Source organism: Canis aureus, chromosome 5 (assembly GCF_053574225.1).
Source record: "Canis aureus isolate CA01 chromosome 5, VMU_Caureus_v.1.0, whole genome shotgun sequence".
In the NCBI taxonomy this organism is placed as follows: Eukaryota; Metazoa; Chordata; class Mammalia; order Carnivora; family Canidae; genus Canis; species Canis aureus.
In genome coordinates, this window is record NC_135615.1 from 85,695,324 (window position 1) to 85,716,913 (window position 21,590).

The window sequence follows — 21,590 nt, forward strand, 5'->3', positions numbered from 1 at the left end:
TTATTTGGCATCTGTTATGACTAAAGATATGCTCCCTCTCTGTATGTGTTAGTTTGCTCAAGTAGAAAGTAAGAGTGTCGGTTTGCAAAGGATTCTGAAGCCGAGTGGTGGCACTGGGCTCCGTTGGGATTGGGTGGGAGGCTGGATCTGACTCTGCCAGTGGCACCGGGCACCACTGGGATTGGGTAGGAGGCTGGATCTGACCTCTCCCCAGGGCTGCTGCCCTTTTTGTCCCTCTACCTTTTTGCTCTTTGGCTTGTAGCTCCTCCCTTGGTTTCCCTGAAGACTGCAACAAAATCAGTCTCTTTCTCACTGCTCACCCTCTGATTTTTCACTGAAGTTTTTTTACCTTGCTCTAAATGAAAATGGCAGTAATTTAAAAACCAGCAAGTTTCAAAAGAATTTATTATAGAAGGAAAAAGCTTTGAGTGTTTACAACATACTACAGTATTTTATTTTCACAAAGCAAAATGCTTATATACAGCATGAATTATTAACCGTAGTGTCATCTACCTTCATTCTGTAGCCAGTATTTTTTAGACAAGTTAAAAGAGAAAGCTCTTTGAGCCCTTTTCTTACAGAGTAAAAAATAAAAATAGGTATATCTGTATTGACTGACATTTTAAGGCAGTTTTGTGCAAGCATCCACGAGGGACTTATCCCCACCCCGTGCTGGAACTCTCCAGCCACCACTAGACCTGGTTCTGCCTTCCAGCGCTCTACCCTGATTGAGGTGGAGCAGGGAGGTGCCAGAGGTCCGCCACCAGGCCCGGGCCCAGAGATCCCTCTCGGGCAGTCCACCTAGGTCCACTGGGGCTGAGCCAGTGGAATAATTTTTGTCTTTAAAAAAAAATGTAGACTGAAGGTAATTTCATCGGATTTGAAAAATCAGAACTCTCCTACACCACTCTACCATGCCTTTTCTCTAACACCCACAAGTCCCGTCCTTGAGGATCAAAATCACATGGTTCTTTTTAGGCAGCGGATCTATTTTCTGCCCTCCCATGACCTGGGCCTTCAACTGAATAGCAGAAGTGATGTCATAATTACCTTTCTTTCACAGAAACATCAATGGAAAGAAGCTTTTAGTGAATATGTCAGGGATCTGAAGCCAAGGGAGCCCACTCAGGCCAGCCCCCTGAGAAGTACATGTGGCGACCCACTGTGTTAAAATAATTCATCCCAATTAGGTAACACCCTTGTACTTAAATTTTATTGTGCTCCTGAGAGCCTGACTCTCACCAGTGACCACAGGCCATTTTCCATCCTGCTGTCCGTCCTGCCCTCTCCCCACCTCCCCCTCCTCCGCCCTCACCCAGCCTCCATGCATCCCCATCTCCAGCCCTGCCGCACAGCAGGCCTCCACTTAGGGCTGGAAGTCTTCTGGGCGGATTTTCATCTCGACCCGTCTGAGGGAGTAGCTAGACCCGTGCCAGCCGTACCACGTGATGCCGTCCAGGTGCTTGTTGTGCTCACCGAGGCGGTAGTACACTCCGTTGAGGTTAGAGTCTGTGCAGCAGTTGTACCAGTAGCCACCTGGCACGAGAAACAGATCGGGGCTGTTGGGTCGGTAGGCCGGGTGCATCCTCCCCTCGGAAAGAGCTGACACTAGACCTCGGGATCTGTGACGCTGCTCTTGGAACAGTGGCTAAGCAGTTAGAGCCGGTATCCAAGAAAAAAGTACCAAAGCCAGAATACCAGCTGTGCGGCTCAAAATCCATCCTCTTTTTAAAATATTTTTCTAAGATTTTTAAAAATATTTTATTCATTTATTCATAGAGACAGAGAGAGAGAGAGAGAGAAGCAGAGACACAGGCCTTAAAAGGAGAAGCAGGCTCCATGCAGAGAGCCTGATGTGGGACTTGATCCAGGGTCTCCAGGATCACACCCCGGGCTGCAGGCGGCGCTAAACAGCTGCACCACCAGGGCTGCCCTCTAAGATTTTATTTATTCATGAGAGACACAGGCAGAGGGAGAAGAAGAAGCAGGCTCCTTGTGGGGAGCCCGATGGGGACTCGATCCCAGGATCCTGGGGTCATGCCCTGGTCCCAAGGCAGATGCTCCACTGCTGAGCCTCCTGGGCATCCCTCAAAATCCATTCTTCTCAGATGGGACTGCCCCCCGGCCCCCAGATCTCACCTTTGCGGAGTTGTGCGCACTTGTCTAAGCAGTTGTCGTTGTCCTTGTCCTTGGTGCTGAAGGCCGTGTTGTTGTGGTAGAGCAGGGCGTCGTTGCCCACGTTGCCACTGTAGTTCCCCAGGAAGAGGCGGTAGCTGTTGAGTTCGTTGCCCAGGACGAAGCGGCTGTACTCCGCATAGCGCACGCTGCCCTCCCAGTCCTGTCGGGGGGAGAGGGGCAGAGCCTTAGGGGCCCTGCAGCGGCCTTCGTTTCCCCCCATCCTGCCACTCCCCCTCCGCTCACAGCCGCACGCACATCCAGGTCTCCCAGGGACCTAGCGGGGCTTTACTGCAGGTTGGCCGTGTTGGCGGTTAGGTGAGCACACTACGCTGGGCGTCAGAAACCAGGGTCCTAGATCACACCTCCCTCCTGAGTCCCCCGCTGGCCTGGACTAGCCTCTTCCCATAGCCCTCCCTGCGCCTATCTGGAAGGTGTCGGTGTGTGTTTTGCTAGATCCCACAGGGAGAAGTCAGAGAGTGACATGAGAGGGGTGTGCGCGTGGGGCTGCGTGTGCCCCAGGCCAGGGAGGACCGCTGGGTTTCAGCACCCCTGACTGGATTCCCCTGCTCTGGCCCGGGTCCAGCCTCTCATGTATCTGCAGCCTTGCTTGGGGGGACAGGGTGGGGTGGGGTGCGGGGAACGGACAGAAAAAACCTTGTCCCTCGACGTACTACAGTCTGCAGGAAAGCCGTCATAAATACACAGGACTATTGTGAACAAAGAGCCAGAAGGGCATCCCCAGAGTTGAGCACAGTTGTGGCAGCCTGCTCCAGTCCTAGGGGCCTAGGCCTCATGCTCACCTCCATCTCCACACGTAGCCGGGTCGGCCGTCTGGACAGCCGGTGGATGTGTTCGTTCCCCAGCCAGAAGTCCCCACGGATGCTGCCAAAGCCCTGCTTGTACTGCTTCCAGTCCCGGTAGAAGGAGACAAGGCCGCTCTTCCGTCTCTGAATGATGGTCCAGCCGCCACCTGCCGTCTCCATATCACAGAACACCTGCGGCAGAGAGGTTGCTCTGGTCAGGGGCCCACAGAGGCGGGCAGAGGAGCGTGGGGGCGGGCCGCACCACCTTCCTCCCATTTCTGCAGAGCCAGTGGATGTGTGCACTTCCAGTCACGCTGGCTCCCAGTGGCGACTGGTCTGCCGTGTTGGCGAGTGGGAGCAGAGTGACGGTTTGCTGAGGAGGAATTTGGAAAGTCGGGGCTGGGGGCAAGTGCACATATAGTTGATGTGTGCTCTCGACATGTTCTCCCTTTTCTCCTTCCCCAAAGAATAACTGCTCTAGGTGTGGCAAGAGAAGTCAACTAGTTGGGTGGAGATTATAGAATTGTCTAATCTATGTTAGAAGATTTGGTGTTTGGTTGATAATAATTTGAAGGGCCAAAACAGATGTGTGGGGTTCTTCCCTCCCCCCCCCCCCCCCCAAAATGGAGTGTGTGGATAGCTCTCTGGTATTTGGTATGTTAGATTCTCTGTCTTGAGTTTCCCTTTGCTTAGACTATGACTAGTCCTTGGCCCAGCTCTGGGAGGGGGTGGAGGACAGATGGGAGCGCACGGGCAGTGGGCTCTGCTGACCTCACCTCCAGCTCGGGGCTGCCCAGAAAGTCATCGGGAGGAAGCTTGTACACTCCAGAGATGCGGTAGTTCTTCTGGTAGAGGGACGAGCAGTCATAGATGGCATCTGCAATAGGAGCAAACCGCACGGGGTGAGCATCCAAACCCAGGGGCTCCACGGTGGTGGGCATTTGTGCTATGTCTCAATTGGAAGTTTACAACTGAGATTTCATTTCTACCATGAAACTCCCATGAGTGTTCATTACAGTGTCTAGAGTTTGGAGCGGCGTGGGCATTGGGAGACTAAAAAAGGAGTATATTTTGGCTTCACTGGTAGTGGGGCAGAGGGGTGGGGAAGCCCTCCATCTGGGTAGCATCAGTGGACAATCAAACAGGTGGTTTCAGGTTAACTCTGAAATAGATTATCCTGCTGAGGTTCTAGGCCATGAATTCTGGAAACACTCCGATGTGTGAGGGCTGCATAACAGATGCTCTGTTTAACAAATACAGCTTCTGGGACAGCCAGTCTCTCTTACCACATAAGTCATGAGTATCTCATAGGGTCTGGTTCGGTTGTTCTCCTGGTTGGTTGGTTTGTGTGATGATGGTTTTTCAGAGGTAACGGCTGTTTTTACCTATGAGAATGGCTATTTTTATCTAGACTGCCTACTAGGACCCTAATAAAGGGAGCTAGATTTCACATCTGATTTTCCCCTCCCTCATCTTAACACTGCGCAATTCTCAAATGGAGATGCAAACACTCTGAGGAATGCTTGGAGGCCTTCCCTGGCAGCATTATTAAAACAAGTAAACGAGAGCATTGGACGGGCTGGTTTTCACTCGGGTTGATTTAAATGCCTCCTTGGCTGCCTGGGGGGCTACTGCTTTATGCCAGATTTTGTCCCCATTTTGCAAATCTCCAAGAGCACAGTGGAAGAAACCACCTTAACTGATAGGGTGGATTCAAAGAGCAGGAACTTTTGCTAGCCAGGAGATGCTTCCCACCCTCTGTGCCTGGGATTCTTTTCTTGGTGGCTCCTGCCCTGAGCCTTCAAGAAGAACATAATGATGGCGGCACGTCCACCAGGAGCCTTCCCAGGTGGAGCACGTTTCAGGAGGGGGCGGAGAGACTTCACTTTCTGTTAGGATGAAAGCATCAATCAGCTTACTGCTTTCTCTGCTGGGCTACCTGCTTTACACAGTATGAAGGTGCCCCAGCAGCTGGTAATAGAGAAGAAAATTGAGGGATGATTTTCTGGGCAGGACGGGGAGCAGGCACAGCAGGGGAACTGCCTTTGGCCCCCCAAGAAACTTCCTGCTGGGAGGGCAGGAAATCCCCACTGGAGGAGCAGGAGGCAGTGCAGGCACAGGCACAGGCACAGGCACAGGCACAGGCAGGTCCCCGGCTGGCCCGCTCTCCCGCGGGGCTGGTTTCATTTCCCCGGACCAGATCAGGACACACTTGTCTGGAAAATGTTTCAGAGGTAACTACAAAGGATACCTTTCTAGCCCCACACTGAGGGGCAGGAAGTCATGCTTAGAAAGCAATTTATACTTGGTGGTTTATTAGTAATGGGATGTCGAAGCCTAATTTCTTTCCTTTGAGCAGAGAGTAACCAGTGACTTACTCTGTGTCCTGACTTGATCTATGATGTGACCAAAAGTTTTTATATCAGCAATAAGTGACATAGCTACGGGATATTCTTCTTGTGAGCAATAATTTCTTGATGATTGTGGAAACCAAGATCTCTTCTCTCTGAACAGTAAATTCACCTGGGCCAGTCTAAGGCCATCTAGCTAGAAACAAACTTGTTTTAGAAAAGAAAACATGAAGTGTATCTTATTTTGGGGCTCCTGAAAATCCAGATCTCAGCTTTGTGTTTTCTTATTTTCTGTGGTGGGAGAATTTTATTTGAGATCATGGGAAAAAATAGAAATCTCAGAAGCAAAGAACCTCAAGGAGCCTGTCCTCTCCTAAACACAAAGTAATTCTTCATCTGGCCCTGGGCAGCATCTACACCTAATTCTGAGCCAGTGGGAAGAGTCAGGTTTGCAGACAGGACACACAAATCCATTAGTGCCTGTTCCACTAAATCTTAGGGACACGAGAGAAATGTTTTTGGCAGAACTTGGCTTCAGGAGCAACAGATGTTACAGTTCTGGTGTTCATGCCTGCGTCCTTGGGTCTGAGGATACAGCCTGTCAGCTCTGGCTAAGGAAGCAGGTCAATGAGGGAAACCTAAACCCTGTTTCTAAGACCTGCAGTGTGACTCCAGACGATCTAGGTCATCTCTCTGCGCCCCGGGATGGCATATAAACCTTTCATCTGCTGAAATATGGTGTGAGTAAAAGAGATGGTGCAGACACTGGGTAAATTTAAAGAAATTAACAGAGCATTAGAGCTGGTGACACGTACCCAGGAAAGTATACCCCAAGGAACCCCCTGTCATGGATCTGATGGCCAAGGTATCTAGAAACCATGCTGCAGGCAGAGACGCTCAGTGGTTTGGGCAGGAAGATGATGGGTAGCGTGAGGACATGTTCTCCTTACCTGCCGAGGTCTGGGTGACAGTCTGGGCTGCCTGCAGCTGCATGATGTCGATCTGGTTGTTCATTTCCGAGTACTTGCTCTCCGCATCTGTGAGCCGGGACTCCATGCGCTTGGTGCTGCTCTCCAGCTCCATCACCTGCATGACCACGCTGACCCAGTCCCTCTCCTGCTTCTTGCTCAGTTCACTCAGCAGACTGGTTAGATTGGCGATCTGGGCCTTGAGCTCCTTGGCCTCCTCACAGCAGGTGGCCACTTTGAGCTGCCCAGGTGTCTTGCGCTTCAGGGGCTTCTGTGGCCACGCCGGGTGGCTGACAAACACCATGATGAAAATGCAGAGCCAGGTCACAGCCGAGAGAGTGTTTTTCAGCATCTTTCTTGGGCCTGGGTGAGGAACGATCTTCCTTTGGGGGATCTGGGTATGCCCAGCTGGGGTCTGCAAAGCCGGAGCAAATTACAGCTGTGCACTTTCTCTCTGGATGGGCTCACTACTCTGTTGCTTTCTCTTCCCTGTCTCTTTCTTAGCCTTGTTCAAAGCTTGAGTTTAAAAGTACAGGTTAATCGGACTCCCTATACCCTTCCTCCTCAAGCCTGAGCGCTCTACAGACTCAGCATCTTAAATATTGTCTGCTGCCTGCACCTCCACCCCCACTGTGGCCCATGCATGGCGCTCTAGCCCCTCCCAGCTCATCTGGGAGGGTCAGGTGCCTGCTGGGTGAAGTCAGCGTAAACTTAGGCCAGAGGGGAGGAGGGAGACAGGGGCGAGTCTTTCTTTCCTTGCCTGCTTAGTCTCGGGGCTGAGACAAGAGGACTGTGAATTTGTGTGTTTCCAATTTCGCCTATTAGATTATGCCCCTGCCAGCCACTGGCTCAGCTCTATCAGCGAGCAGGGCAGGGTCAGAAGAATTTCCAAATTCCATTCTCAAGGTTACATAACCATGGGGTGAGGGTAAGGTAGGCAGAGAGCGTTGGGAATAAGACTCCCCGCTCACCCGGGGAGGCCTGTTAATGTAATCCACGCTGTTTATATGAGGATCTGGTATATTTTGGCATCCTGCGGAGCGTGCTGTTAACAAGGCTCGTGATTCCTTTCTCTGATCATCATTCAGTGTTTTACAAAACCCCCATTGTACCTAGATCTAACTCTGTGTCACATTTGAAAATCTCCAATTTAGAAGAGCTCTAGAAATAGAGTAAGCCTCTTAGGAGGCAGAACAAGACTTTGTAGTTCGTGTCCAACAGGATTTACTCAGTCGTCTCTTTACATTCTTTCTCCGTCACCAGTGGCCTAGCGTTAGCTTCTCACACTTGGCATTTGGCAAGGAAGTGTTGGAGAGGGCAGCAGGGACGAAAACTCAGGAGTGCTGGACATGGTTCTGGGACCGTGACACACGCTTCATCAGTCTGTCGGCATAACGGAGAACAGGCCCATCCTCGTCCTATGATTCGATTCGAAACTTGGAAAGTACATTAAATCATCGGGAGAAGAATCCCCGTCACCTGATAATCCATATCTACAGTCTCATTGCCCTCTTCCTGTGTCTTACAGTCTGCAGATCTGCAGCTGTTCTCTCTGTAGGATATATATCCCTGAAAACAGGGTTACTGTCACTTTTCATGCACTGTATTTGAAGGGCACTACTCCTTGGAAGACAAATGAGAAAAACCTGGGATTTTAGCAAACCTTAAAATACCTCACATGAGCCTTTCACTGAGAATGTATGCAGAGGCCCCTCTGTCCTCAGACAGTAACTAACTCTGTCTTTGGAACATCACTCTCGCCATTTCCCTGATGCAGAGCCACTGAGGCAGTCCTTGTGCTGGTGCCGTGCGGTGTGGGTCCGTCACGCACAAGCCCGATGCCTGACCGCCTGCCTTCCCTGCCGGGATCCCCTGGAATCTTCTTCCAAATGAGACGTCTGTCCAGGCGGCTGGAGTTACCGCGCAATTTTTTCCCCTCTGACTCAAAAAGCAGTAGGGTTCGGGTAGATCTGGATGGTCTGCGCCCTCCCTGGTCTCCTTGCCCTCGGAGGGGTGAGGATGAGGCTGGCGCCCTACGGCAGCCTTGTCATTCCACTCAGAAGCCCGTCCAGAGGCAGCAGCTAGTCCCTGCTCTCTTTTGGCAAATGCCCCCCGCCCCCGCCCCCGGCTGGCCTCTCTAGTCTGCCCCGCGGAGTTCACGTCACTAACGCGCACCCGGCCCCGCCGTCCGCATCCGACGGCCTGCCGAACCCGCGGGGGATCTTCGGGTCAGCCTCGTAGCCAACAGCTGACAGCTTGTGCCGAGTCCCGCAGCTGCGTGCGGAACGTCCCGTGTGAGCCGCTGTCTTAGCGCTGCCGCACAGCAACACGGTACACGGTCCCAGGGAACGGTGGACCTCTACGGGGTCCCAGCCAGCTTTCTGTTTGTTCTTCCCAGTGGCCGCTTCCCCAGCCCAAACAGGAAACGGTTATGAATAGATTCTCATATTTGGGCAGAAAGTGAATCAGTCATTTGTATTTGCAGCCCATGTAGCAATCCTTTCTGGGGGTTCGTGAGTTTGGATCAGAAGCGTCTAGCTGTTAGCATGAATGCCTGCTCTCTGACATTTGTTTTTCTGAAAACCAGTTTCTAACATGAGGCCTAAGGTGGAGACAGAGGCTTTCCTTATTCGAACATTTTCTTACATCACCCAAGCTGCCCAAATGTCAATAAGTTCCCCCTCAAATTAAAAAATTTAGCAGACTAAGAGTGGTCCCTTGCCAGATTATCCATCCTCCAAACATCCATAACGCTGCGATGTCCTAGATTCTGAGTCTCTGAAAGAAGGAAAAGTAAACCCTTGTTTTGAGTACAGCTAAGCCAGTAGACAGAACCAGGAAGGATGTGGGGGACTGGGCCGGTTTTCCTTCTCCAGGACGCTTTTACTCCCTTCTCTGCCCTTCATGAATAAAGTGACCATGAAAATGGGAATTAAGTGAGAAAATCTGGAAAGCCTGTGTTGGACACCTTGAAGTTTTTCCTTTTCTCTATTTTGCTGGTGGTGAAAGAGGGTCAGCTCGGTGTTCCTGGGAAAGATGTTTATGAAAATCAAGCTCATATTCCTAATGAGAGAAGCCAGTGAGCTTTCCCTTAGCCTGGAAGTTCTCAGAAACCCCACAGTCTGGGCCACGCGGCCTTGGGCTGGCACCAAGGACTAGAGGCGTTCGGGCGGCCCGAGGAGCACAGAGCAGGGGAGGGCCTGGAGGTGGTCTCTCCTTCTACCCAAGTGGAAGTGCCGTGTCTCATTTTCTTGAAAATGTCCCCATTGGAGAGACTCCTCCCTTTCTAGCATATTCCTGTCCCTGCCTGCTCTTAAACCACTACTTGCAAAATTGGTGAGGGAGGGAAACCGCTGCTCTCAGAACCAGACTCTGTTTGTTGAACAAATTCATCTCAGAAGAACCTACCTTGCTGTTAGATTAATTGTGTGCTGAGGGGGGATGTTCTGCTTCTCCTGAAGCCTGGTAACGGGTCGCAGCTTACCCTACTGTCCGCGGCCACCTCATACCCGACCCTTCCGTCTCTCAGTCCTGTTCTGTCCCAGGGAAGGTCCACATCCATCCCAGAAGGTATGGCCATCTCTTCCCTAAGCTGCTCACTCGTCACTTCTACCAAACAGCGCACCCCAGACGGACAGTTAGGAATGGTTTCTCCCCGGCCTCCTCCTAGAGTCCGCTGTTCGTTGTAGCCCCTACCCAGGAGTCTTCCTCTGCCCTCCCCGGGCTTTGTGGCAAACAGCCGTCCTGTGAGCCAGCAGAGCATGCGAGCTGAAGGGGGCATGGTGAGCAGGTGCAGCTTTGTGGAAGACCTTGACTTGGTAGGAAGTAGGAAGACACAAGTCGTTGGACGTGGCTTAGGAGTCGGGGGCCGGGGGGACAGGTAAAGCCGGAGAGGTGGGGGGGAGCCAGGCGTGAGGGATGGGATTGCTGCTCTGGAGACAGAGGGAGCTCTGGAAGGAATCTAAGCAGCCTTTACCTCTTGGTGCTCTGTTTTCCTGACTCTCACTGGGAAAGTGGCTTTTTGTAGTTGCCAAACAAGATTTTTTAACTGGAAATGAATGGCTTAGAACATTAGAATTTCTTGAAATTGTAACGCAATCATATTAAATGCCCTGAAGGGATCATCTGGTTTGAGGATTAGGGAGGCCGTATGTGAAGGACTTGAAATAGTTGGGTGGGTCTAGAATCCACCAAATCTGGGTTCTAATCCCTTCCCATCATTTGATAGTTATGTGACCCTGGGCAAGTTATTTCTCAGAGGTTTACAGATCTCTGCCATGGAGATGAAAATCATAACTACTTTACCTCACAGGACTTTTAGTTAAATAAAGTAAAGGATTAAAATAGTTAAGACAGGGGCACCTGGGTCGCTCAGTGGTTTAGTTTAGCGCCTGCCTTCGGCTCAGGGCGTGACTCTGGGGTCCCGGGATCCAGTCCCACGTCGGGCTCCCTGCATGGAGCCTGCTTCTCCCTCTGCCTGTGTCTCTGTCTCTGCCTCTGTCTCTCTGTGACGCTCATGAATAAATAAATAAATAATCTTAAAAAAAGGGGGGGAGGGTAGCCAACTTAAAGAGTGGCAAGAGATGTCAGTTGACACTTACTTCACGAAAGAGGGTCTCCCCCAGGCCAGTGAACGCTCGTTAGGCATGACGGAAATTCAAATGCAAACTATCACATGCCACCACCAAACACCAACTAAAATGGCTACAGTGGAAAACACTGACAGTACCAAGTGTTGACAAAGATGTGGAGCAGTTGGGAATTTTTTTTTTTTTTAAGATTTTATTTATTCATGAGAGAGAGAGAGAGAGAGAGAGGCAGAGACATAGGCAGAGGCAGAGGGAGAAGCAAGCTCCATGCAGGGAGCCTGACATGGGACTCAATCCCAGGTCTCCAGGATCACGCCCTGGGCCCTGCTGCCCAGGATTTTTTATTTTTTTTTAAGATTTTATTTATTCATGAGAGACATAGAGAGAGGCAGAGACACAGGCAGAGGGAGAAGCAGGCTCCATGCAGGGAGCCCAGTGCAGGACTCGATCCCAAGACCAGGGTCACGACCTGTGCTGAAGGCAGGTGCTCAACCACTGAGCCCCCCAGGTGTCCCAGCAGTTGGGCTTTTCATATACTTCCCATGGAAATGTAGATTGAGAGAACCACTTTGGAGAGCAATTTGCCAGTGTCCTTGAAAGCTGAACACACCCGTAGCCCAGCAGCACTCCTCTAGGTACAGTCCCAACAGAAATACGAGCACACCTGCACCAAAGATACGTACAAGAAGGGATCCCTGGGTGGCGCAGCGGTTTGGCACCTGCCTTTGGCCCAGGGCGCGATCCTGGAGACCCGGGATCGAATCCCACGTCGGGCTCCCGGTGCATGGAGCCTGTTCTCCCTCTGCCTGTGTCTCTGCCTCTCTCTCTCTCTCTCTCTCTCTGACTATCATAAATAAAAAAAATAAAAAAAAAAAAAGATACGTACAAGAACATTGGTAGGAACGCTGCTCGTAGTAGCCAAGAGCTGAGAGCCACCTCAGTGCCCACCCGCCACAGGACGGGGAGGTTGTGGTTAGTCACAATGGAAGTACCTTCAGCAGTAGAAGGGGAGACGCGGGGCAGGTGGCAACATGCATGCATGTCCCAGTGTCGTGTTGAGTGTTGAGGTGATGCTCGAGACCTGGTGAAACCAGTTGTGACAGAGGTCAGATAGCTGTTGCCTCCGGGGATGAGGAAGGGAGCCCTGGCCAGGACGAGCCTCCGTGCTTCTGGGGTGCTGGCAGTGTACTGGGTTCTGTTTCTCGGTCTGCATGGCAGGTACTAGGGCGTCTTTGCTTTGTCGTGATTTATCAAGCTGTACCCTATGTATACTTTTTTTTTATATCCTTCAACTAGGAAATTGATTTAAAAAAAAAAGATAGGGCACATGATACAGTAGCAGCAGACACGTAGTCAGTGCCCAGCGAATAATGAGTCGTATTTAGGGGCTCCTGGGGGGCACAGTCGGTTACACGTCTGACTCTTGGTTTCGGTTTAGGTCGTAATCTCAGGGTTGTGAGATCAAGCACCACCACGTCAAGCTCCACACTGAGCGCAGAGTCTGAGATTCCCTCTCCCTCCCCCTCTGTCCCTCCTGCTCATGCTTGCATGCGCTCTCTCTCTCTCTCTCTCATAAATATTTTTTTTTAAAAAAGGTATTATTTAGGTGTACAATTGTCATCTCATCAGAAAAGCCCTCCACATTAGTCTCCATCTGAGTGCTCTGCTTTCTTCGTCGTATTTAGCTTCACAGCACTTACTTTGGGGTTGATTTTTTAATATCTCCTTAACTGACCTGGAAGCTCTTCAAAAGCAAAGACCGTATCTATTTACCGCAGTAGCTCTAACACCTGGCCCTTAGCACAGAGCCTGAGACCAAAGAGGGCCTTCGTTGCAACCTGTCAAGTGAAAGAACGAGTTCCCGGCGGAAGGTTCTCTTCCCTTGAGTAAACACCTGTCCTGGAGACGTAGAGTCTCTCTCCGTGCTCGTTGGCAGTACCTTGTCATGCTGAGGCCTTCCTCGTTGGCCACCACATTCTCTCTTGCTCCAAGTCCATTTTTCTTCTATAGGTGTCAGTCACAGAACCAAAGGAAGTGGGAACTGGAAGCATTGAGATCATTTGGTTCAACCTTGTATCTTAATCAATAATGGAGGCAGCGTCCTTGCTATATAATAATCACTTTGTCTCCCTGGAAACCATTGATTGCTGTCTCACCCCCTCTTCTTTACATATGAAGATGACCAGCAAGAGGACCACAGAGCGTGTGGGGCAGGGTCTTGTCCTGCTCTGCCATATGACAGAGGCCCGTGTAACTGCCGTAGCTGATTACTTCAAGCTGCACCAGCCTGTTCATTAGCCCTCATCATGGCCCGAGGGCCACAGGTGGCCGCTAATGTTGAAGACAGAGCAAGTGACGTGGCCCCATAAAAAGAGCTGCGTCTCTGGGCAGCTGCGTTGCCCATAATTTATCCAAGAAACTGACAAATCTTGCTGTCCCCAAAAGGGAATGAAATGCCCAGAAAGTCCCTCTTCATCGGGGACGAGATCTCGTGTCCAAGGTGCAGGATACGTGACACGTCCGTACCCAGCCGGGACTGCAGAGCTTCCCTTCCGGCCGGTCCTCTGCCACGCTGACACAGGCAGCACTGAGGGCAAAAGGGGACTGTGATGCTTTGAGAATGTTAGAGAAATTGAGCCAGTTGTGCCAGAGCAACCAGTTAATGGCAAGTGTGATTGGGCTTTGCAGTCCACGGGCGAGGGGCTAGACGGGTGAATAAAACCCACGCTCTGTCTTAATTCTAAACACGTTCCCAAGGTGTCACCACTGTGTTGCTTGGAAGTGTGAGTCTTGCTTTTTCAGTTGTTTCCTGGCTTCCAGAAAAGGTACAGAGTCTTGTTCTTTTCCCCTACCTCTGCTGGAAGAAAAAGCAGACCAGAGGGGTGAGGATTTGCTCAAAGTTCCTCACTTCTTGATAGAAACACATCCCAAATCTGTGGGCTCATGCTGACTTCAGAAGTGCACTGTGCCTCTAGGACTCTGCACCCCTCGTGGGCAGGTCCACGCAGCAGAGGGTGGATGGACAGAGGACGCCCTTGTGCGGCCAGAGCACCAGCACAGATTGGATCTTCCGAACCCTGTCTTTCTCTTTAATGCCCTTTTACATCCAGCCCTACCCAGGAGGTCAGTCTCTCACCAGTCGCTGGTAGAACATCAGTTTATTTCTGGCTATTTTGAAGACTTCCTACAGGTCCGCTGTACAACAGCTTGTCGTTCTAGAACACCTTCAAAACCCCGAGGAAAGCTGCCCAGCACAGGAAGCTGGCCACCAGTGAGGAGCGGGACAAAGGGAGGAGACCTGGGCTTTCTCCTAAACTGACCCAAAGGACAGAGGGTCTTTCATTGCAGCCCGAGGCCAAAGGGGGAAGCTTGCAGTAGTTCACTAGTGAACGTCTGCCCCTCCACTGTATCTGGCTCAGCCTCCGGGATGCCCAGAAGGTCATGGGGCCTCTCTTGTGGTGAGTCCGAGAAGCCACTTCTGAGTTCTATGTACTGCGGAGGCGGCGCGGCCGGGGGTTGCTGCTGGCAGTTAAACCATGTCGCAGTGCTCCGAAACCTCGAATCCTATGCCCAATCCTGATTCAGAGATGTCAAAGTGCATGGCTTACAGCTGATGAACCGTGACAGGCGCCGGGTTCTGCCCCACAGTCCCCTCTGACAGTCTATCTGGTGATGGCATATCACTGGTGGGGACACCGCTGGTCTCCAGATCTTTGGATCACCTCATAGGCCAGGAGTCTTGGCAGCCCAGTCAGTGTGTCCTGGTCATCTTCCGTCAGCCTGTCCTTACCCTGAGGGAGGCTTCTTTTCTCTTCTCCCCAATTCCAGAATGAACGTTGGCATTTCTGCAGCGTGGCCTCTCCTTACGGAGCAGGAAGCCGTGTCACATCTGCTTACTCAGTTACGAGGGGAGCCCAACTCCCAGATCACTAGACGCCAGCTCGTGTACCTTCTGTGTCCCAGCTTATCCCCACGAGAGCCTGAATCTTAGACATCGGGGGGAAAGCCAGCAAATCAGGATTTTAGCCAAAATATCAACTGTGCTTGTGAGTCAGATAGTTGAAAATGAGCTTTGGGTTCACCCGAGCAGCCCAGCCCAGTGTTGTTCCGTTCCTCATAGCTCCTCTTTCTACTCGTGTCCCTCGGAGCTCTTCTTTTCGCTCTGGATCCTAAGAAGCAGTAAGGAAGAGAAAAACCTCCAGGCATCACCCTAAAAGGAGCAGTGCTCATTGTTGTAGAATAAAAAGATAATGGCCAATTTGTCAAGAAGTGTTGACAAGAAAGATAAAGTTGGAAGTAATTAACCGGCTGACATGCTGGGAGTGATGTGTCTGCCAATGGCTCCCTAAATCAGCCGGAGCCTTGGAACTGTGACAGCCATTCATCATTTTTACAGCACGCCTCTGACAGGCCCCCGGCTTGGAAACCCGGCCAGCACAGATCGTGCGCTTTGCCACTCCGGGGCCGTGCGGCCTCTCAGTGACTTACTCCAGATCGGGCTAGGTACCCGGGCCCTACGTGCAGCCGGGGGCGGGTGCCTGGAGGTGATGGGTCACGCGGAACAGCTTGCCTGGCTTCTCGCTGAGCGCCGTGTTCATCCTCGGGGTGGGCGCTCTGATCCCCGTCTGATGGCAGACTTCCGCTGGAACATCGCTGAGTGTACGTGGGAGAGCGCTGGATGTGCTCCCAAGCACCTCGCCTGGTGCCGCGCTGCCCACCGCCAGCCAAGAAGGTGTACCCGGGAGATGGGTCACCGGCGTGGGAGCCGCGGCAGGAGGAAATCCTGGAGCTCTCCCGGGTAGTTACTGAGACGGGATCAGGTGGGAAACATCTCTGTTACGTGCAGAAGCAAAATACAAAGTTCTATGAGTGCCCTGCTCACCGCTGACGTCTAAAGTACTTATTTGTATAGAACATGCCTGGGTGAAAACACTGTTCTGGAAAGGGGATTAAATGGGAGTGACATTTAACAAAAAGGCAAACCTTTTCCCAATCTTAGAAGGATAGGATTGTTTGTCTCCCCTGCACCTAATCCACGTGCCCACACAGCTGTTAGCACTCTGTCTTTTTTAATTCTCGAGAATTCCCTCCTTGTGACATACAGATTTAGCGTGTCCTGGAGGTGCTGAGGCAGACGCGCTGTTTAAGCTGCAGCCGAAGGAAAGGGGGAAGATCAGGCAAGAGCTCTTTGCCCTTAAGACACTCTGGACTGAGACGTCAGGAGGCCACTGGATTGTCCAAGGCAGGCCACCTCTTCTGCATCACATCGTCTCTTCTCTGGATGCCTCAGGTGCCCTAGAGCACCAGGGGCACCCCGTGTCCCAGCTACGAAGCCTCCCGATGAGGCCAGCCTCGTCTTTGTTAACATGCAGAGAAGTTAAGTGATTTTTCCTGAGTTCCTGAAGCAGCAAGAGAAATCTGACCGTACCAGAGCCAGGGGCGCTGCGGTCCCCCACCACCTCCCTCCGACCTTCGGTGGACGACTGAGGCCAGCCGGCCTGCCTCACTTTCCTACAGCCTGCCTTTAAATCGTCCTTCATGGCCTTTCTCCGGGTCCCACTTCATGTGCTCTCGGGTTGCCTTCTGTCTTCGCTCCCGTCCCTTTGCTTTCCACTATCTATTCAGGAGACTGTCACCGCCTTGAGTTCCCCGGGGTGACTGCCTGGGAAAGGCGTCGGGGCCCAGCCTGCTCCGGATCTTCCCGGCAGGAACCAAGCCGTTCTGTTTTGAATCATGCTTGGGGCACAGAGCTCAGTCTCGGGGCCAGGAGAGGGGTCAGGGAGGGGTCTGGAGCAGTCACCCCACCTGTAGGCGAAGCAAGAGAGACTGCTCCATGGCGCTGGTGGTGACCCGGGGCAGGTCCAGCCTGGCCCCATCTTGGCTGCCGCGGGGCTCCTCGGTCAGACCTGCCCAGGTCCCCGGTCGGCTGGGTTGCGTGTGTCACCAGCCTAGCGCTAAGGGAATTCAGAGAATCCTTCCTTGACGGGGAACCAAATAAAACACAGACTGTGGTCTGCACTAGAAACAGGAGAGAGAAGGCCCAGAGCCATTTGGGAAGCGGGTGCATAACGTTCTCATAAATTCCTGTCGGGAGCACTAGGAAAGCCTGAGCGGTCCCCCAGATGTGACCGTAGATGCTCCTTATTTGACTGACTTTCTGACCGGCTCGGGCTCTGCTCTTACAGCCTGAAGGTCGCTGGGGCACCAAGGCTGAGACACCGAGAGACCAGGGCGATGACCGAGTGAGCCATAAAGAAGTAATTCGTTCTCAGGCCACGTGACTGGATTTGACATCAGTCCAGAAACCTGTGGAGCAGTGGCTTCCAAACGCCTTCAGGAAACCACGGAATTCCTCGGGTGGCAGGAATGGCATGTGGGTGGCAAGCCGGAGACCCTCCCGCTGCTGTGGGCCGGCATTACGCCCTGGAGCTGGCAGTGCCTGACGCTTCCGGTCAGCTCATCCTGCACAGGAGAGCTCGACGGGGAGAGCCACGGCCGAGTACACGGGCCGCCCGCCCAGCCCTGGCCCTCGGCCGTCGCCCTTGCTGGGGCGCCTGCGGAGGCCACCGGAGGAGCCCCTTCCCGTCTGAGTGACCCGCTCACCCTGCAGGCTCTCCCCGCTTCTGAAGAGGGATTTGGGGAGAGTGTGGAGGGGAGGCGCCTGGTGTCCTCTGCTGTGGGAGGCAGCGCGGCAGTGTCTTGTTCTAGTTCGTTAATCCAGCCCAGCTCCGGAGAGCGTTTACCTCAGTTGCCAAGAATCTTCCCAGTGTCTAGTTCTCAACTCAGCCTCCCTTGATAAAAACTAAATCTTGGGGGACACCTGGGGGCCTCAGGGGTTGAGCGTCTGCCTTTGGCTCAGGGTCCTGGGGTCGAGTCCGACGTCAGGCTCCCTACGGGGAGCCTGCTTCTCCCTCTGCCTGTGTCTCTCCAAAATAAATAAGTAAAACGAGTGAAAGTGGACGCACCGTGCAACCACCCCTTCGCCCCTTGCTGACCTCCCTCGCTGGGTTTGCTTGTCTCCACCATCCTTGTGTCGGCAGGTTCAGTGGCGGGTGCTGGGATTTAGTACGTGGATAGGCCATTTCTGGTTGCTCGGTACACGCACGACTAAGTTCTCCAGTGGCTGCTCCCGCTGGAGGCCGGGGCAGAGCGCAGCTGGACCCCACAGCGCCGTGCTCTTGGGGGCTCGGGGCTGCCCGGCCTCCAGCTCTCGCAGCTGGTTTGTGGCGAGATCTTCCCACCCGGCCGGGGTCGGCAGGGTCTGCTTTGCATGGGAAGCACTCCCGCCGTCGGAATGTCCGGCCTCGTTACGCCCACAGCAGTCACAGGAGACGGGCTCGCAAGGGAGCGTTGAGAGAACGCGCTCAGGGGCTCCCAGCTGCCCCATTAACAGGAGCTCGCCAGGGGCCTGGGAGTGAAGGCAACTTCTTCCCATGAGCCAGCCTCTCCCTCGACTCCTAAAAATCACGTCTGAGTTTGCAAGGGGAGTTTCAGAGGACAGCCTCTTGTCACCCGAGTAGGCAGCTTACGCCTACTGTCACCTAATCGCTCAGCTTCCGGAAGACGGTGCAGCCTGCACTGGCTGTGCGGCCCCAGCCCCAAGCAGGCGGCCTTGGAAAGCCCACCGGGGCGGCCCGCTGGCGCGGGTGGGGGGTCTCAAGGCATATGGGCGGCTCATGAAGGGGGGAGAACCTGGGGCCGGAGGAGGGCGTCAGCCTCGGCGTCCCTGGGGACGTGGCCAGGAAAGGCCGCAGGGCTGCTCGTCCGCGCGGCGCATCCAGGGTTGGCCAGGTGCTCCCGCCGCACACTCTTCGTGTTACTGGGTCCCCACGGCCGTGTGACAGCCTGTGATCTTGGCCGCAGCCGGGTCGCGTGTGGCGTGGAAAGGTCGGTATTAGCACCGCCTTCGCCGAGGTGGGACGACCACGTGAGCAGTAAGCTGCCCGTGACCTGGGGACCCCTTCGCGGCTGTCCTGGTGCATCGCCTCCCCTGATGGACCGCCAGAAGGGGTGGAGGACGGAGAGAAGTCAGGGGCCCAGGCAAGAGCACAGGCTCTGCGTCCCGGGTGGTGGCGGCTTCCGGCTCCGGGAGGTGGGGACACAGCTGCGCTCTCCAGCCTCCTTGTGGCCCACCCGGGGAGGCCAGAGGGACAAAGTCCTGCAGGAAAATAAAGTGGGGACAGGGAGGAGGAGAGAATAGACGGGGGCTGCAGCTGGTTAACGCACAGGTCTCTCCTCGGAGCCATCGAGGGACGTGTGCACTGGCTCCTCCCCTTCGGGCCCTCGATTCAGGCCGGGGACCTCGTACTGGGAAGGGACCCTTTCTCAGGCTGATCCCACTCCCTTTCCGTGTCTGTGTTTAGTCATCTAGTCGAAGTTGTGATTTTGCAGTGATTGTCCCTATCGGGAGCCTCGGGCCGCGCCTCCCGTTTTCCTGGCGGTTGCTGAAGACCTGGTCGGTGGTTCCCCCAAGGAACCCAGCCCCCTCTGTCCTTCGCGCTGGGCTCTGTCTGCGGCCTCGCTCCCCTCCACCCGCGTTTAGGTGGGACGTATGGTGCCGGTGACTTACTTGGACTTTCCCATAAAGGAGTGGGGCCATATGATGACTTTTGGTTGTTTGTGTGTGTGTTTTTAACTTGCAAAGCTGCGTTTGTCCTTAGAGGAGGGCGATCGAAGCTGGAGCAACGTTAAGGTGAAATTCCTGCGTCTCCTCTGCGGTTCCTAGTCGCTACTTCTTGATTTGGATCAGTTTGTTGTAAAGCCCTCCTTTTCATGTGTCATGAGTGGGAGAACGGAGTGGGGAGGGCCTTTTGCTTGTTTCTTGTTTTGTGTTGCTTTTGTCCCAAGTGAGGCAAGCTTTGCCAGTGTTTGTAATTTGTTCCCGAGAATCGCATTTGCTGCAGAACACAGGATTGAAGACATTTATTGAAACTCCTGGATTTTTAGGTCTGATTTGTGGAGTTAACTTATTTTGCTTTAGGTAAGGAGCATACTGCCTTCCTCCCCAGAGCAGTCAATACCTATGCCGTGGCCATCCTAGTCGTCCCCTCTGAAACCCAAAAGAATATATAGATGATATAATTACATGTATTTACATGTGGCATATAAATATACATGGACTCCCTTTCTTGCCTTTTTACGCTTCTAAATTTTTATTGGGTTCAAGGAACTAGATAATCACAAGTTCGTACCTACTAATATTGATTATTAATACAGCTCACCTAGCCCCCAGGTGAGTGAGCTTGTTAGAAAGGCTCATAAGGGGCACCTGGCTGGCTCAGTTGGCGGAGAGTGTGACTCTTGACCTTGAGCCCCACATTGGGTATAGAGCTTACGGTAGGTAGGTAGGTAGGTAGGTAGATAGATAGATAGATAGATAGATAGATAGATAGATAGATGATAGATAGAAATTTTTAAAAGAACCTCATATAGGACTTTCTGAAAGAAATCATGATGTTATGGCTCCTCTTTGAAATTAAGAACATTTCTGAGCCCCGCAGCAGACTGACTTATAGGGAACATTCTGGCTCATTGCTTTGCACAGAAGTACAGGTGGGTCTGCCCAGTGGAGCCCACGAGAGTCGCCTGCCTGCCATGAATAAAGGAGAAGGACGTCTGTATGGTGGCTCTGGCCTCCCGTTGCAGAGCCTGGAGCCTGGGCCCCTTGACAATCTGAGTAAGGGGCCCAGGATGAGTTTGGAACCTGCACTGATGATTCCCTAGTGCTGGCTCGAGTCTCGGCCTTAGGTGTGCACTTTTTCTGTACACAAGCCTATAGCCATGTATGTAGCAACCTTAATTCTTAGACAAAATCAGGTGAAGGAAGAGGCGTTTATCGGGCTCTGCTTCACAATTTCATACCCTTTATCCCATTTTGTTCTCTGAAAAAGCCTGTGGAAGAGGTAGGATTAGCCACATTTTATAGATGAGAAATGTAAAACTCAAAAAAGGTGTCTTGCTTATGGTTGTAGAGCTTATACGTAGCAGAACTGGACCTCCAGGAATGCAAACCCAAGCTTTCTGACTCCAGATCCAAAGCTGCTTCACCCCGCACCTCCCCTTAACAAAGGAGAGTCACAAGGTTGCTTCAGATCATACAGAGACTGTCCGCCATTCATGGTGGGCCTTAGGGAAAATTGCTGCACTTTCAGGCCTGGGTCTCCCCCAGGAGTGAAACAAAATTGAAAATACCTTTCCTGCCCACTGTCTTGGGGATGCGTGAGGTCAAAGGAGTGATAGGCTGGAAGGATTATTTGAAATGTGCTTTGTAAACATGAGGCATTAGATTATTACTTTCACAAATGTTAATGTCTTTGGTTTGACAGATTTTGGGCAGTTCCTTTGTGGTTTTCTTGGAATAAATGTGGAATTTGAATTTCAGAAAAATAATATTTATACCAGCAATCTGTTGCCATATTACCATGTTAAACCTCAATCCTGGAATTTCCCAAAACCACTTAAAAATTCATTCTAATCAGATAGACAGTTTGCACTTAGGGCAGTAAACTGGATCCCTCACTCGTTAGAACAGCCTGGACTCCCAAGCTGGACTCTGACGGCTTGCTCCCCGCCTGAACAGAGAACGTCACCGTTGGCCCCTGACTTCCTCGGGCCCGCTCCATCCCCCGTTTCCTTCCTGAACATTAGCAGCCACTTAGTTGCCATTTGCCCTCATATGTACGTTCCTGTTGGAACAAGGGT

General features: G+C 52.5%; 2 protein-coding genes across 2 annotated transcripts in view; one reads left to right on the top strand and one right to left on the bottom strand.

The window, feature by feature from the left end:
- Positions 1 to 21,590, top strand: part of MTOR (mechanistic target of rapamycin kinase) — a 120,339-nt gene that overhangs the window by 57,392 nt on the left and 41,357 nt on the right. The gene's annotated exons all lie outside the window — the stretch shown is intronic.
- On the bottom strand, positions 389 to 7,109 carry ANGPTL7 (angiopoietin like 7). Its single transcript, XM_077899659.1, has 5 exons — positions 6,283 to 7,109; positions 3,758 to 3,858; positions 2,979 to 3,173; positions 2,140 to 2,338; positions 389 to 1,536 (listed from the first exon to the last, which is right to left on the bottom strand). The coding sequence occupies exons 1-5, from the start codon at positions 6,650 to 6,652 to the stop codon at positions 1,367 to 1,369; spliced, it is 1,035 nt and encodes a 344-aa protein (XP_077755785.1). The 5' UTR covers positions 6,653 to 7,109; the 3' UTR covers positions 389 to 1,366.

Excerpts from the sequence above, each read along its gene's own strand:
- ANGPTL7 (XM_077899659.1), bottom strand. The coding sequence starts at position 6,652 with ATGCTGAAAAACACTCTCTCGGCTGTGACCTGGCTCTGCATTTTCATC. Across the intron at positions 3,859-6,282 it reads TGTCACCCAGACCTCGGCAG|ATGCCATCTATGACTGCTCG; the intron begins GTAAGGAGAACA and ends CTCCTATTGCAG. Across the intron at positions 3,174-3,757 it reads TGGGCAGCCCCGAGCTGGAG|GTGTTCTGTGATATGGAGAC; the intron begins GTGAGGTCAGCA and ends TCTCTGCCGCAG.